The 16,328-nt window shown below is 47.7% G+C and overlaps 2 protein-coding genes and 1 long non-coding RNA gene across 3 annotated transcripts; all 3 read left to right on the top strand.

The window, feature by feature from the left end:
• The first annotated feature begins 2,267 nt into the window (after nt 1-2,267).
• LOC119357544 (protein STRICTOSIDINE SYNTHASE-LIKE 10-like) lies at nt 2,268-4,851 on the top strand. The gene is made up of 3 exons (XM_037624457.1): nt 2,268-2,367; nt 3,673-4,309; nt 4,392-4,851. The coding sequence occupies exons 1-3, from the start codon at nt 2,268-2,270 to the stop codon at nt 4,849-4,851; spliced, it is 1,197 nt and encodes a 398-aa protein (XP_037480354.1).
• Nucleotides 4,852-10,381: 5,530 nt separating this feature from the next.
• LOC119358839 (zealexin A1 synthase-like) lies at nt 10,382-12,120 on the top strand. Its single transcript, XM_037625246.1, has 2 exons — nt 10,382-11,324; nt 11,435-12,120. Exons 1-2 carry the CDS (start codon nt 10,404-10,406, stop codon nt 12,041-12,043), a joined length of 1,530 nt encoding a protein of 509 aa, XP_037481143.1. The 5' UTR covers nt 10,382-10,403; the 3' UTR covers nt 12,044-12,120.
• A 1,351-nt stretch (nt 12,121-13,471) lies between these two features.
• Nucleotides 13,472-15,383, top strand: LOC119358840. The gene is made up of 5 exons (XR_005172308.1): nt 13,472-13,579; nt 13,668-13,736; nt 13,832-13,896; nt 14,470-14,542; nt 14,720-15,383. It is a non-coding gene; the product is annotated as an uncharacterized LOC119358840 (long non-coding RNA).
• The last annotated feature ends 945 nt before the right edge of the window (nt 15,384-16,328 follow it).

Genomic DNA, 16,328 nt, shown 5'->3' on the forward strand with positions numbered 1-16,328 from the left:
CGGTGTGGTTGGGGGTGGCCGCGCCAGCGGCGGCGGCCGTGAAGGCGCCGTGGAGACCACGGCCAAAGGAGGGAGGGGGTGGGGGTGGGGGTGGCGACGGAGGCGTAGCCATGACGCCGCGAGGAGAGATCGGCAGCGGAAGCGATCTACAGGCGCTGGACGATGCCGGCGTCTGATACCATGTAGACGAGAGAAAGCAGGAAGCGATGCACCTTGGATGTCGCTGTGTGTATTACTCGAGGCTATATAGCCTGTGTTACAACAGAGCGCATGAGCGCGAGAGGTTAAAGAGGCGCGGCGTGCGCATGCGAGGGAGGATCGTGGGGTTAGTGCATGGGGCACATACAAGTATGCATGGGAGACGAGGAGTTACAGTCAACAAAGGGGAGCTCTTTTTTTTTGATTGAAGGGAAGGGGAGCTCCTATTCCGCGCCCCTCTTGCCTAGCCCATCCGCGGGGCCGGAAACACATTTTTTTTCTGGCTTTTCTCTGTTTTAACTTTTTTTTAAACAATAATTCGGGATTTTGAAAAAAATTGCAATTTGTGAAATGTTCCTGAATTCAAAAATCATAGTTTGAACAAATTTTCGGGAAATGATAAATGCTCACGGATTTAAAAAAATGTTCACCGAATTCAAAATATTTCTTGAATTAAAAAATGTCCGCAATTTCAAAAGAATGATTTTTTTAATTTTAACAAACCTTTTTTATTTTTATGGAAAATTTTGTATGATAATTTTCTAATAATGATGAACATTTTTTTGTATTTGATGAACAATTTTTGAATTCGATGAATATTTTTTGAACTTGGTGAACAAAATGTATACGGGCGGTCTGCGGGTCCGCCTTGGAGATGCCCTTAAGAGCTATCTCTTTGGTTTGTGATTTTGTTATCTTGTGTGCGGATGTTGTCCAATAGAGTGCTTTCCCCCCTTGTGATCTTTGTGTTCCTCCTCAAATCCACCTCCAATTCATGAAGGTCGGACAAACAAGAGCTTGACCCTAAATCACTCCCCAACTGCCTATTTTATCTAGTGATAAAATTAAACACACATTCTAAAGAAGAGCTAAGCAGAATTCACGGATTATAAGATGAACAAAAATTGCATATTTTTTGGAGTTTATTGCCAAGATTTCCAAATAATATTAATTCTACAAATTTCCACAAAATCTAATATAACCAAATAGCTCAATGAAATTCACACACTTCAAATTAACTCATAAAATAGTTTCAATATGAGCTATGTCTAATTCTTAATTTTAATTCAAAATTTTCAATTATTTTGGCGATGTTTAAACAAAAATCATTTTTATTAAAAAATATTCAATTAATTTAGTTACTATTCATTGATCTAGAAGAACTTATAAGTATGATCCATATATATTTACATAATTTTCAATTATTTAAGTCATATTCAATGTATTTAAAAAATTCCATAGAAATTGCACAATGATTGTAATTGCTTTACTCATATGCAATCAATTTCATAAATACTCAAGAGATGTTTCACACAGATTTAAATTAATTTAGCAATTTTAAAATCAACTTTAGAGGCATTTCTTACAGGTAACAAAATGCCCATTCCTTTAACAAAGTTTAGAAATATAATTTAATAATATTCAATAATTTTCAGTTTCAGTAGCATCCCATAGTCATGTCACACCAAGTTCAATTCTTGTATTCACATTTTTATATGAAAAGATGAAATGTGCATTTCAAACTTCTGAATCTTTTTAAAAAATTATATTGAATTTTATAGACTTGATTTTTTAGATTAACTAGAAAATTGTATTGAAATTCATAGGTGATATTATTTTCGATACTATCTTGTAGTTTCTAGGGTGCCAATATAAAAAATATCCATTTTGTGTGTGTTTGTACTATAATGTTGTTATGATATCTCATCGGTCCTAAATTATTTGTAGACGGCTGATACTGCTCCACTAAACTAGAAATGCAGGCGGGCGACACCTGCATATACATGCTCAAGTTTTGAAGCAACAATGCATTCTTGTTGGGAAATATTTGCGGCCGGACGACCGGCTAACAACTCGGCCGGTCCCATGTGAGCCACGCGATTGAAGAGCGACCGCTGTCTTGTAAGCATCATCTCGTGTGGGCCATGCGTTGTCCTTCCACTTCCCTCAGCCTGATCCCCTTCCCCTCCCTTCAATTTTATTCGACAAACAAATCACACCCCATCCTCCCTCGCATCTCCCTTTCTCATGGCTCACGGACAAGCTCCCCCCATGGCTGCTCCACTCGCATGCGTCCTCACCAGAGCTTCATACGGCTGCGAACTGGAATCCCGGCGCCCTTCGCAGCTGCATCTCAGGCTGGCCGCGAGCTGCAATGGGCAGGCGATGGTGGGTGACCACGACTGATGAGTGATACAAGCGCGATGCGGCCGCTGCCGATGCTGCATATGACAGAAAAAAAAGCTGCAACTGGCGACAAAAAAGTTGGCACCGACTAGAGCATGGGCTAGGAGAGAAACGCCCGCGTGCTATCGACGTTGCAACAGACGGATAAAAATGCTGGAACCAGCCACGCCCCATGCTGGAACTAGGGTCTTCTTTTGCTACCACCGACTCGGTTGGCTAGTGACGTCGTGGCCATATTAATACCGGAGGGACCACAACGCCTGCGAGGACCGGTGTTTTGCGACCGGCGCCAAAGAGGGAGCACCCATGGATGCAACAGGGAGCGGGGGGAGGCAACAAAAAAGCTGCTACGGGTCAACGCCCTATTTTTTCTTTTGCGTTTCTGACGACGGTGAGCATCAGCAGGGAGCTTCAACGGCGAGCATCGGGGGGCGACGCAAATAGGTGAGGCCGGACGCACGCTGCGCGCGGTGGCGGGGGAGGGGAAGCGGAAAGAAGAGAGGAACAACCCGCCATGGATTTCCCCCCGTGTTCTGTTCCCTAGAGAGAAGACGCACAAGATGTGAGGTAGGCGATAGCTCCCATCGAACGGCTACGCATACCAAGATCCCACGGCTATGCGGCGACCAGCCAAATTTTGGGCTGGTCCAAGGATGCCTGGTGGTCGCAATTATTTTATTATTCCTCCCGTCCCATAATGTAAAAGCGTTTAGTGTCAAAACCACTCTTATATTATACTCCCTCCGTTCGTAAATACTTGTCGGAGGAATGGATGTATCAAGACGTATTTTAGTTTTAGATACATCCATTTTTATGCATTTCTCCGATAAATATTTTTAAACAGAGGAATAGAAGCGAAAGAGTACCTCAGAAAAGAAAAGAAAGAAGATGTATGTATTAGTACTCTATCCACTTCAAAATATGTGTCGTGATTTTAGTTCAAACACTTGTTTCTGAAACGGGGAGAATAGTAATTTTCGGCTGCCGCCGACGTACACAGACGATGCGAACGTGTCCGCTTGCATCCCTACACCAGGTAGCCAAGTCTTTGGAAAATCCCGTTGGGTGAACTGACACAGATTGGAGTATGATACGTGCCTGCACTTCGTCTACGTCCATCAGATCCGACACGTGTCACCACACCGTAGAAGTGTCCACCTCCGCGCGACGCAGACGATTACAACTCCGAATCTCCTCAAAAGGAGGAGAAACGTTACAAGTCTGAATCAGATGGCCGTTCGAATTCAAACTCCCGATGCAATGCGATCGTGCCCTTTAAATCTCTAGCTACCTGCCGTAAACGAACTCACGCAAACCCGCAAATCGTTCTGCTCGATCGACGCAGCGTTTGTTCCGACGAAACCACCGGCGCTGCAGCTCATGGGGCGCCGCGGATCCGCGAGCGGGTGGCTCGTCCTCCTGCTCGCTCTTCTCGTCGTCTCTGTGGCAGCTCGGCCGCGGAGGTAAAGACCAGCCCGACGGAGTGGAGCCTCCACCTCCCCCTGCCCAACGGCGTCACCGGCGCCGAGAGCCTGGCCTTCGACGCGCGCGGCCAGGGCCCCTACACCGGCGTCTCCGATGGCCGCGTCCTCAAGTGGGGCGGCAGCGCCGTCGGCTGGACGACCTTCGCCCACCACGCCAACTACAGGAAGTTCCCCATGTGCACCGTGCCTGTGGCGCCGTCCGAGGAGACCGAGAGCCTGTGCGGGCGGCCGCTGGGGCTCGCGTTCCACCGCAAGTCCGGCGACCTCTACATCGCCGACGCGTACAAGGGGCTCATGAGGGTTGGCCCCGACGGCGGCGAGGCCGAGGTGCTTGCCACGACGGCCAATGGCGTCCGGTTCAACTTCGTCAACGGCATCGACATCGATCAGGTCACCGGTGATGTCTACTTCACCGACAGCAGCGTGACATATCCACGAAGGTACGTACTTAATCCAGATCCCTTCTGCATGCTCAACTTCACAAATTGGTAATACGAAAGTTAAAACTACTGACCTCGGCAGATTTAATACGGAGATCATGATGAACGCGGATGCGACGGGGAGGCTGCTCAAGTACGACGCGCAGACGAAGCAGGTCACCGTGCTCAAGGACGGCTTGCCGTACCCCAACGGCGTCGCAGTGAGCTACGACAGGACGTTCATCGTCGTCGCGCACACCGTGCCGTGCCAGGCACACAGGTACTATCTCCAGGGACCAAAGGCTGGCCACTACGAGCTGCTCGCCGACCTGCGGCGGGACGGGAAGGGCGGCTACTGGGTGGCGCTGAACCAGGAGAAGGGTCGCCCGGGCGCCACCACAGCCCCCGTGAAGCACTTGGTCGGTGTCCGGCTCGACGGCGGCGGCGTGGAGGTCGAGGAGCTGACGGCGGCCAAGGGTGTGACGCTCAGCGAGGTGACGGAGAGGAAAGGACAGCTGTGGCTCGGCTCCGTCGAGCTCGATTATATCGGCCTAGTTGCCTAGTCTTTTTTTTGTTAGAAGATTGTCATAACATGGTCAGTTATGTAGGTTAAAAATTTGTTGGTGAACGTAATTGATCTCGTTTTTAGTTTGACATAAATTCAAAGACAATATTTCATTTTTTGAATTCTCTTTGTTCTCAATCTTGGGTGGAAGTTTCTTTTCATGGGACATTTTGGCATGCACATATCGTGTGGCAGTGTGCGTGCACGTCCTAAAACTTAATACATTCGTTCAAAAAGTCCAGTTAAATAGCTATTTAAATTCTCTCAATTCACTAAATCTATTTGGCGAACAAAGGCCGTACGCTTGCATGGTTTTCATATTGGGTCAGTCTATTTTCTGACCTTTGATTCTTTTGTCAAGATTTGTGCTGTTCTTTTTCCCTCTTTGTGTTCTTTCATGGCTTTCGGGTTGAATTTTCGACTTACCCTTGTTTTGGGTCTATCAATTTTCTTATTGAGCTTGAAACCCATAGTTTTTCTTTTTCTATGTTTATGTGTTTTTGCTTTTGCCTTTTCTGTTTTTAGTTAGTTTTTTCCTTTTCCTTTATGGGTATTTTTGGGATGTTGGATGAGTGTAAATTTTTACACACAAATACTGTTAGAATTGTGTCGAGTATTATTGTACAAGTTAGGTTACAGTTGGGTTTGGAGTCGTACGGTGTATAGACAGGATACGGAGTCGTGTCCAAGTAGGACACTTGTATCCTAGGCCTCTCATATATAGCGGGGGTAGACACACGATGTAACCTATGCCAACATAATAGCACCGAAATGCAGGGGAAGCCGACGGCATGTGCCGGTGTCCAGGGCGACCGGGTGCGGTATTGTAGCGGTGTCATGGGGAGGAGCGCATATAGTCAGGCCCCGGAGATGTAGCCATATCGATGAACCTCGTTAACAAATCTCGGTGTCGTGCTTGTGTGATTGCTTGATCCTCGGTAGATCGACGGAGCGCCTCGGATTTATTCTAACAAGTGATATCATGAGCAAGGTTCGGAAAGACCGCGAATTGTTTATCTAGAGGAAACAAGGTTGATGTTGTGATCGTGGTCGCCGGGAAGTCGGGAAGCGGCGTGAGGCGAAAAGTCGATCGGGATACATCCGACTTGCTGGAAAGCGATCTGACAGCAGGCCGAGTCGGGGGCAGCCGGTCGATCGGCGGTGCGCGTGAGCCAGGCTGCATGGCGTGCTGCTGCTAGCAGTGCGTGGAGCGGGCTGGCTGGCCCAAGTGGAGTCGGTTGGTGCGTGCAGCTGTGTGGCTCAAGTGGAGGCAAAGGCCTTGTGCATGCGGCGCTGATGGTTCTGCCTGTGCATACGAGATTTGTTTGGACCAAAAGTGGACCGAGTCCACGTATGACACGGCATGAGGCAGCAGATCAATCAGAGGGAAAAAGAACGTCACGTTGTGCATCCATTGGAATTAGCATCAGGTTTTGGCAAAGCAAGTTGCACTAGTGTCAGGAGTTGAGCCAAGGGAGCAGATCACCTGAAGGCCAAAATTTTTTTTTGGTGGATTGCTACTAGTGCATGGAGGCAAGACCACGCTGGGTTTTGCTCGTGTATTTTGGCGTTGCGGGGATAGCTCAGGTATTTTTTCACACAGTCAGTCATACGAAAAACCATGGCGCCAACGGGTACTAGGTTTGAGGTGGAGAAGTTTACGGAACTGACCTTGGGCTATGACGGACACGGATGAAAGATTTGTTGGCACAACAGGGATGCTTGAAGAGTTGCAGGAAGTCAATTCAGCTAAGATGGAGTTATCTTGTGATGGATGGAAATTCTTGGAAGACGATTTGGGAGCCTTAAGCGTGTCATGCAGCCGGACAAGTTCGGCTGGGTCGGACTAGATAGTCTGACGGATCGACGTGAGTCGGTTGGTACAGAAGACGGTGGTGGAATCGGCGCTGACGACGTAGGAGCGTGATGCTGATGATGACCGGCTTCTGGGCGTGGAAACACGTGGCGCAGGCCTCGAGGACTTGTGCGGCTTCGACAAGACTACGGCGCAGGGTTGATTCAAGGCAGTGCACACATGAGAGTTTGAAATCGACGGAGCGCGGGGGTAGCATAGCGCAGCTACATGGAGTCATGTTGAAAGTGGAGCTGGAGTCTGATGGACGACTTCACTCTGTGCTGATGGAGGGGCTACGACGTAAGTTAACAGAGAGTCGAAGCTTATTTCAGCGGGAAGGCGAGAGACACGTGGTTCAGACTGAGTACCAGTGGTCTGATGGAGATGTGATACTCGGCATCGGTCGGTGATGATCGGTGGTTCTCTGCAGTAGGGGTTTGAGTGGTGTGGGTTCGCGGCCCGGGAGACTCGACCAGGACAGCAGAGGCTCGACGCGGTGATAGCGGCGAGGCGTGCGGTAAGCACGGGACACAGCGACATGCCAGGGCACCGGTGGTCAGATATGTTGTTAGACAAAGTGTGCAGGGGTGCTGAAGCAGTGTTGACGAGTATCAGATTCAAGTTGGTGACTGGGTCTGTCGGTGCTAGTTGATGGACAGGAGTTGACCATAGAGAGTCTGAGAAAGTGGCGGAAAGTCTGAAATTGTCGAAAGCTGGGAGAGTACATGGCCGTATATTCTGCGGTGTTCAGTGCACATGGCAAAGTGCGGATGACAAGTACAGAAGGAGGCGGAGTGCTATAGCCATGGGACATGTCAGAGACTATCCGGAAAAAAGGATGAGACAACTGTGCATTTGACTCAAAGTGACACAGGGCGTCGGTGAAATTCCTTCAAGTTTCAGACAAGCAGTACAGAAAGAGCAGTGACGTTGAGTTCACGTAACTCTTATATGTGGCGTCCAATATGTGAGTGGTTTATTTTTCATGCAGACAGTGATCGGTGTGTGATGTCGTTGAACGGATACTCTGGAAGTTGGAAGCACAAGGTAGAGTAATGAGGAACTTAATTTTGCTCGAGTGTTGACTGTGAAGAAGACGAGAAGGGACTACAGTTGCAGGTGGAGTCACATGGAGTCTGGGAGTAGCAGTGGGGCTCATGGCGTATCTCAAGTCCAATGTACATGGAGGTTCGACGCACGGACGAATTCAAGGTGGTGGAGAATATTCGCCAAGGTGGAGTTTGTTAGAATTGTGTCGAATATTATTGTACAAGTTAGGTTACAGTTGGACTTGGAGTCGTACGGTGTGTAGACAGGATACGGAGTCGTGTCCAAGTAGGACACTTGTATCCTAGGCCTCTCATATATAGCGGGGGTAGACACACGATGTAACCTATGCCAACATAATAGCACCGAAACGCAGGGGAAGCCGGCGGCATGTGCCGGTGTCCAGGGCGACCGGGTGCGGTATTGTAGCGGTGTCATGGGGAGGAGCGCCCATAGTCAGGCCCCGGGGATGTAGCCATATCGGTGAACCTCATTAACAAATCTCGGTGTCGTGCTTGTGTGATTGCTTGATCCTCGGTAGATCGACGGAGCGCCTCGGATTTATTCTAACAAATCTATACAATATGTGTGTTAATTATCCTAGAGTGCATAAATTGCACTATTATATGTTTATCATTTGCATATATTATAAACAGTGTGGTTTCATTGCATAGTTGCGTGAAAGTTTTCAGTTTTTATTTTATTTTGTTTCTTCTTAAAGGGTATTCATTCTTAGAAGAACCAATGCCACTAATACAGTCTTCAAAACTTTTTTTAGTTTATATTTCATGTTCTTTCTTATTTAAGGGTATTCATTCTTAGAAACTTCTTATTTGTGAATCCACCATTACATGTTCATTCTTAAATATTATAAAAATCAAATTTATATGTAATAGTGTGACTATTTTGTCATTATTTATTTTATTTTTTGCATCTTCTTTCATCTTATAAAGGAAAATGTCAATGCCACTAGTTCATGCTTCCTGAAAACATTAATTTTGTGTGTGTAAGTATACATGCAAATACTATACATTACGTGTTTAATTATACAATAGCGCGGAAATTGCATGTGCATATTACAAAAAGTCCAGTGCAAAAGTTGTGTGCTAGTTATATTAGAGTGTGAAAGTTGCAGTATTAAATGCTTATTCTTTGCATATTACCAAAAAGTCAATTTCAATGCAAAGTTGTGTCCAAGTTTTGTAAAGTTTTTTCAAAACAAAGAAAACAAATAAACCAGAATAAGATTTGAGATTGCTAAGTGGGTTTGTCTCCTGATAAATTTCCAAACATATTAGATATACCGTCGGTGAAAGATTTAAAAACCACGTACACCGTCTGCTATAGAAGGCATGTGAGGAATAAGGATTGGATCATTTCATGTTCATTGCAAAAACAACACTTCTTCAGTTTTCGTGCATATATATACATTTGCGACGACGGAGCGGGTGGATAGGACATCATGGTGTATGTAGCATTATTGACATGATCATGAGAAAACCTGATGGCGCGGTGGTCTTCGCGGCATATTGCTATTTGTTTAACTGTAATGACGCACCAGAGGCAGAGTTACACGCTTTGATGCAGGGGATGTATTGGCGTTGCAGCATAGTGATGGCCCGATTATTGCATAGTCAGACTCCTCGGAAGCGCTGTTAGCTTTGACGGGGAATGGCTTGTCGAGATTGGCGCACGGGCATTTGGTGGCGGAGATCGGGTTTCTTATGGAAGATGGAGAGTTTATTCCCTTGAAAATTAAACGTGAGCAAAATAGGGTGATAGATCGGTTGGCGTCGTATAGTCGTACGGAGAGCACCACTGCCGTATGGCTACAAATATAGAGGACCGCCATGTATTGAGGAATTTCTGCCTCTCGACTGTAATCCTGTTATAACGGAATAAAACTCTTTTCACTCGCAAAAAAAAAGAAAGAAAAAAATTGACATTGTTTTTGGACCTGACAATGCCCTTGTTCACAAAGGGGTAAACAGTCGGTGTAAATTTTGCTTCCTTTGGTCCCGTTGGAAATTTCCTATTTTCAAATGGCCGATTCTCGTGTTCTTTTTCTTTTTTGCTCTCAGTCAAAGGACTTTTCTGTATGAAAAACAATGCCCGGTCGCACTAAAAAACCTTTGTTGCGTGATTGGGATGTATGCATGCATGCGCCCTCCTGGAAGAGACGCGCGCGGGTGGCTTGAGCGGCCATGGAGGTGGCCATGGTGTTGATGTGTGGACGAAGAGCGAGACACGATCGCGCAACCATCGCCGATCACCTGAAAGCAAGCAGGAATCTCGATCCGAATACTCTCGGCCGCCGTTCATGATTATAGAATCCTCCAAACTGTGACGTTTTCTGTTGACGGAAAATGTTGACGCGTCCAGATGCATGTGCAGCGACACTTCCTTCCTAGTACCCATCCTTATCGCTCCCGGGAAGACGACGACACGGGCGGGCGGGCGGGCGGTTCCGGGCAACAAGCAAACTTGCCGTGCAATCACTCATACCATTCAATCGAGTGAACGATGACTTGGTCCGTGCCGCTTGCCTATATATAGTGCCGCCGATCTTATAGGAGAGCATTGTGCAGTCAGTCGACGATCCCCGCTCCACATCCACAGTGCCTAGCTCAAGAAAGCAACACGCCGCCATGGCCATGGAGCAAGCAGTTTATCTCGTCTTGGCTCTTGTGCTCCCCCTCCTACTCCTCAAGCACATCAGAAAGCGCAGCGGCGGCGCTGGGCAGAAGCTGCCGCCTGGCCCCTGGCGGCTGCCGGTCATCGGCAGCCTGCACCACCTCGCCGGCAAGCCGCTGGTCCACCGCGCCTTCGCCGACATCGCGCACCGGCTGGGCGACGCGCCACTGGTGTACCTCAAGCTCGGCGAGGTGCCGGTGGTGGTGGCCTCGTCCGCCGAGGCCGCGCGTGAGGTCATGAAGACGCAGGACGTCACGTTCGCGACGCGGCCATGGAGCCCCACCACCAAGATCCTCATGTCGGACGGGGTCGGGGTGGCGTTCGCGCCCTACGGCGCTCACTGGCGCCAGCTCCGCAAGATCTGCATCATGGAGCTGCTCAGCGCCCGCCGGGTGCAGTCGTTCCGCAACGTCCGGGAGGAGGAGGCGGGGCGCCTCGTGGCAGCCATCGCAGCGGGTGCCGGTAACGGCGAGCCCGTCAACGTCAGCGAGCGGCTCGCCGTTCTCATCGCGGACATGACCGTGCGCGCCATGATCGGGGACAGGTTCAGTAGGCGGGAAGAGTTCCTTGAGGTGCTCCAGCAGGGAGTCAGGATCCTCTCTGGGTTTAACCTCGGCGACCTCTTCCCCTCATCCCGGCTCTTCGGCTTCGTCAGCGGCTCCGCCCGACAGGCGTGGGAGAATCACACCAAGGGCTTCGAGCTCATCGAGTGCGCCATCAAGCAGCACGAGGAGGTGAAGGCCGCCGCCGCTGCGTCCAACGGCGACGGGAAGGAGGAGGAGCAGGAGGACCTATTGGATGTGCTCCTCAGGGTACAGAAGGAAGGCGGCCATGATGCGCCTTTTACCATGGGAAGCATCAAGTGTCTATTAGTGGTAAGCTGCCGCTTGGCTAATTATTTTGTTTTCATTCACTAACTAGTAAATTTTAATTTTCTTAATTTGCATGATTTGGAAGTTAAATGACCTTCTCTTCTATTCTGCAGGACCTGTTTAGTGCCGGGAGCGAGACGTCGGCGACGACGCTCATCTGGGCCATGTCGGAGTTGATGAGGAACCCAACCACCATGGCAAAAGCACAAGCGGAAGTACGTAGCCACCTACAAGGGAAGGCAAGCGTAACCGAGGACGACCTGGCTGACCTCAAGTACATGAAGCTGGTCATCAAGGAGACGCTCAGGCTGCATCCGTCGGTGCCCCTACTGCTGCCGCGTGAGCCCACCGAGGCGTGTAAGGTCCTCGGCTACGACGTGCCGACGGGCACCACCGTGTTTGTGAACACGTGGGCGATCTGCCGAGACCCCAAGCACTGGGATGCCCCAGAGGAGTTCAGGCCGGAGCGGTTCGAGTCGGGCGAAGTGGACTTTAAGGGAACCAATTTCGAGTACACACCGTTCGGGGCAGGCCGGAGGATCTGTCCGGGGATGTTGTTCGCGCAGTCTAGCATGGAGCTCGCCCTTGCCGCCCTCCTCTACCACTTTGACTGGGAGCTTCCTGCCGGAGGAGAGTTGGACATGGAGGAGGAGATGGGCATCGCCGTCGGCCGGAAGAACGACCTGTATCTGTATGCCAAAGTCCTTGTGCCGCTTAATTAGCGCATGCTTCATATGTCGCATGCTGGATGCCATCGACTAGATTGGCTAGATCGAACATTCCAGCTGTATATTACAATTTTGTTACCAAGTGTGTCATGGTGGTAATGTAGTAATGATTGTATTCTGTTGTTTTCATGGTTTATTAAAAAATCTAATATTTTTGTATTGATTATTAAATATATGGTTTCCCATCACCAATCTGATTTTCTTTGTTTTATATTATGAGCTCAAGCTATATTTTCCAAACTCTACTCCTTGTGTGAACTCCCTTTTGGTCTTTCGGCCACGTTCGCCACCGTAGTGAGGGTATTGGTGGTTTCCCGTACCGTCAACCACCTCATTGGAGAATCTTTAAAAAAGAAAACAACAGTGGAAATACCATCTTCAAGAACTATCGGCACAAGCCAACAACTGACTAAGAATGTGTACTTGGCGTCGCCAAGACGTCTACGAAGTACTCTTCAGCATGGGATCTTCTTCCATGTTTTGCTAAGTCAACAAGCAGCGAATGGTTTGGGCTTTCGGAGATCTAATTTTTCAATTGCAATAATTCCAGTAGTTTGCAAACAGTTTTGAAAAGTCTTTTCCGTACCCAATATATAGGTACTCTCGACAGGGAAAATATCATGTGATACCAGTCGTTAGATGATACCATGATACCAACTTGCAAAACTCAAATTTAAAGATGTCAAAAAATTCTGAAAAAAATCATGGATGTTCACAATACATATGTCAACAACCCCTAAAAAATTCAGATCAAAATTCGAAATAGAGAGGGAGAAAGAAAAAAGACAAATCCATCATGAATAGTGTCAAAAGAAGACAAAAGCTAGAATGCCACTATTCACATATAAATTTGTCTTTTTTGTTTCTCTTGTGTATTTCGAATTTTGATCTGAATTTTTTAAGGGTTGTCGACATATGTGTTGTGAATATTCATAATTTTTTCAGAATTTTTTGATATGTTTAAATTTGAGTTTTGCAAGTTGGTATCATGGTATCATGTAAGCAATGGTATCACCTGATACTTCCCCACTCTCGACATTCGCAAATGAATAGTAGAATGACCTTAGATTAAAAATATACCCTTAAAAAGTAGGAGAGAGAAGAGAAAAAAAATCAAAAGGGGCATTTATGTAAGATGAATCTCTCTCTGTCTCTCTCTCATGCATCCCAGGAGTAAAGACCGGGAGGGAATGAGCTTCTCACATCGATTAGCGAATGTGGACCGTCCGATCGATTTCCCTGTCTAATATTGACCGTCTGATCTCGGATAAGATCGCTCTGGGCCGCCGGATCTTTACCGCGATCGTGCTCGGCCGTCGGATAAAATTCCAATTGCATCAATATGTAAATATTGTGCCCCCACCGGGCCATTTTCGTCACTTCGCTTCTTGGGCCAGGAGGCGATACACATACGCGACCACATCCACCTTCTCCCCTCGCTCCTCACTTCCCCCCACTCACGAACCCTAGCTTCTCTGTGCCGCCGCCGCTCGGTCCGGATTTGGAGCTGACGTGCTCGCCTTGCCTCAGGTACGTCGTCCCGCACTCTTCTCCATCCATCCTTCCCCTTCTCGCGGCCGTTCCTCGTGGCTAGGCTGACTTCGTCCTCGTGCTGCAGTTGGTTCCGGATTTGGCCACACGCTCGCGTCCGTCGTCCGTCGTTTGCTCGGCCGTCGCCATGAGAAAGGTTCATTCTTCTTTCTTTGTTAGTCCTTTCGTTTTTCCTGCTCGCTGTGCATCCGTGCGTGGCTCACGCCGTGGTTGTTCTTTGCGGATGAACAGGGAGGTGGATATGGTTTGTTCCTTCTTCGGATTTGGCCGTGCTTGGTCCTGCTTTTCTGTTTCAGGTGCGGTTCTGAACCATCCACATATGCGTTTATTTTTTGTTGATTCTTTAACTGTCCGCTGTTGCCGTTGCATGGTTGTCTGGTTTGGGTATGTAAGATTACAATCAAACTGAACTATAACAATTTATACAGCATAGTTAGGTATCAAACTAATTATGTATTCACGTGAAGACTATGCAAAGCAAATGGATGTACAGTCGTTACATATGTTCAGGTTTAGGAGATTTACCATGACAGCTTGTGACAGATGCAAAACATGGATGCAAGCAAGTGTGATTGTATGATGGTTGTGAGGTGTGTGCACTCGGTTGCTGTTGTTTTATCGCAGTTGGTGTATTGTAAAATCAAGCACTAAACAATTGGCAGTATCTTTTATAATCTTGGGTGTTGTTATTTCTAATGTGTAAGATTGGTTGTACATCATTCGTAGTTTGTGTTGTTCGGCACATAACTCACTCCTCATTGTAAAATGATGATGGTCTGTGATGTGTTGTCCTGCACATCACTAAGTAATGATGCATTTCTGTGGGAAGCTTCTGATAAACTGTAATTATGCTTGCTGTTATGTGCCAGGTTCGTCGCTGCAGTTGTTGTGGTGTCTCTAGCTGTTATTCATTCCTATTGACACGTTTCGCCTAGCTCTCAGGTGCTTTTCTTCTAACTTTTTTATGTTACTGTTATTTACCTTTGCATGTTGATCTATGGTGGGGTCTATTTTTGGGCACTACCTTCTGGCTGATCGGTTCTAAGTTTTGGTTTTGGGGTGCTTTCTAGCTTTTTTGTGTGAGTGGCCTTATTCTAGGTTATATTTTGTGGGTGGCAGGATGTTTGCTGTGAGTTGTTCGTATATGCATCTATTGGATGTGGTTGCCACCCGGTGTTCGTTGCCATTCCATTCGTACTTGAGAGAGATAATGGACGATGGGGTCGTGCTCGGAGGAGTTGAGCTCGAATTTGATGTGCCCGGAAGTGATTCCGGGAGCATGAGGAGGTTTTTTTGGGCTCAAGATGGTGTGGATTTTCTCTCTCTTTACGAGAAGGCTGCTTTCCAGGCCATTTGCTTCTTACAGAGTTTGTATGGGTTTGTGATTCTGGACTATAATTTTGAGTGTATGTCGACTTACAGGGAGCTTGCTCGCTCTGCAGTTCTTTTAGCTGCAACGATGGTTAGGTCTGCGGTGCCTGTTGGTTGTGCCGATGCCCTTGCTGCTGTGATTGACCATGATGTCCTTTTGCAGCGGCAGATGTTGCACGCCAGATTGGTCTCGACGGCGTGCAATATTTAGTTTTTATTTATATTGTGTGAGTTGTTTCTATTTCTTTTGTTTTCCATTGCTCCTAAAATGCACATTGGAGTTGGTGTGGCTGTATTCAGATAAATGAACTGCTCTTTAGACATTATTTGTATTTGTTATGTACCTACTTAATCATCGTTATGTTCATTGTTGCTACTTTAACCACCGTTTCCTAATTGTCATGCTGAGATCATGCTGGATTGTACGAAATGTGTGTATGCGGCTCTTTAACCATCATGTTCTCTGGACTTGGGTTCTGCTTAGGATGTACTTTTAGGCCTTTAATGCCTCCTGGCCGTGGAGCGAGCCGCGGCCGTGCCGCTGCTGATGGCCCTGCCCGTGGAAGTGGGCGTGGGCGTGCCGTTGCTGATGGCCCTGCCCGTGGAAGCGGGCGAGGGCGTGCTGTCACTGATGGCCCTGCCCGTGGAAGGGGGCGAGGGCGTGCCGCTGTTGGTGGCCCTTCCCGTGGAAGGGGGCGTGGGCGTAGTAGGGTTGGTGGCACACTTCCTTCCCCTCCTAGAATTCATCTTGCTCCTCCTGTCATTCGGCCACGTTATGTGCCCCATGCCCCACCTGGGATCGAGAATCGCAAACGTAAACGTGAGTTAGAGCTACCTGATCCTGCTTAGTAATACAGACCCTTGGCCTTGTGATAGCATCTGATGTTGTTCTTCTTGTGTTCCCTGACCAATGTTTAGGAGATGGTTGGTTACCCTATGTGAGTGAGGTTGAGGCGGCGTTGAACCGCAGGAAGCGCAAGGCAATTAGAAAGCTGCGCCATTCTGGATTTGAAGGTCCATTCGTTTTCCAATTGCTTAGCTCAGTCTTAGACCCACCTGGACTTATTAGTTTTGTCTGTCATGCTAGACCATATTGTTATGGGCCCTTTGCCGAAAGACTGGCGTGGTTTCGATCATGCATTTGCTGAGCCGCTTAAAGGTATCATTGTCCTTGGATTTGTTTGTTTGTTGCCTTGTGATTTGCCTTGTGCTTTTATAATTGGTGTTTGTTTTTCGTTGGGGCTATTAGCTTCATATGCAGATGTATCGTACCTTGGTACACCAGATTATATCTGTGGATATTGTGGTGCTTCTTTCTGGTACGAGGAGAGGGTACAGGGAAAATCATCATATACAA

The sequence above is a fragment of the Triticum dicoccoides genome, chromosome 2A (genome assembly GCF_002162155.2).
Source record: "Triticum dicoccoides isolate Atlit2015 ecotype Zavitan chromosome 2A, WEW_v2.0, whole genome shotgun sequence".
NCBI classification, from domain to species: domain Eukaryota; kingdom Viridiplantae; phylum Streptophyta; class Magnoliopsida; order Poales; family Poaceae; genus Triticum; species Triticum dicoccoides.

Coding starts and splice junctions, on each gene's coding strand:
- LOC119357544 (XM_037624457.1), top strand. CDS start 2,268: ATGCGTCCTCACCAGAGCTTCATACGGCTGCGAACTGGAATCCCGGCG. Junction 2,368..3,672: donor GCTGCAATGGGCAGGCGATG/GTGGGTGACCAC, acceptor TTAAATCTCTAG/CTACCTGCCGTAAACGAACT. Junction 4,310..4,391: donor AGCGTGACATATCCACGAAG/GTACGTACTTAA, acceptor TGACCTCGGCAG/ATTTAATACGGAGATCATGA.
- LOC119358839 (XM_037625246.1), top strand. CDS start 10,404: ATGGCCATGGAGCAAGCAGTTTATCTCGTCTTGGCTCTTGTGCTCCCC. Junction 11,325..11,434: donor GCATCAAGTGTCTATTAGTG/GTAAGCTGCCGC, acceptor TCTATTCTGCAG/GACCTGTTTAGTGCCGGGAG.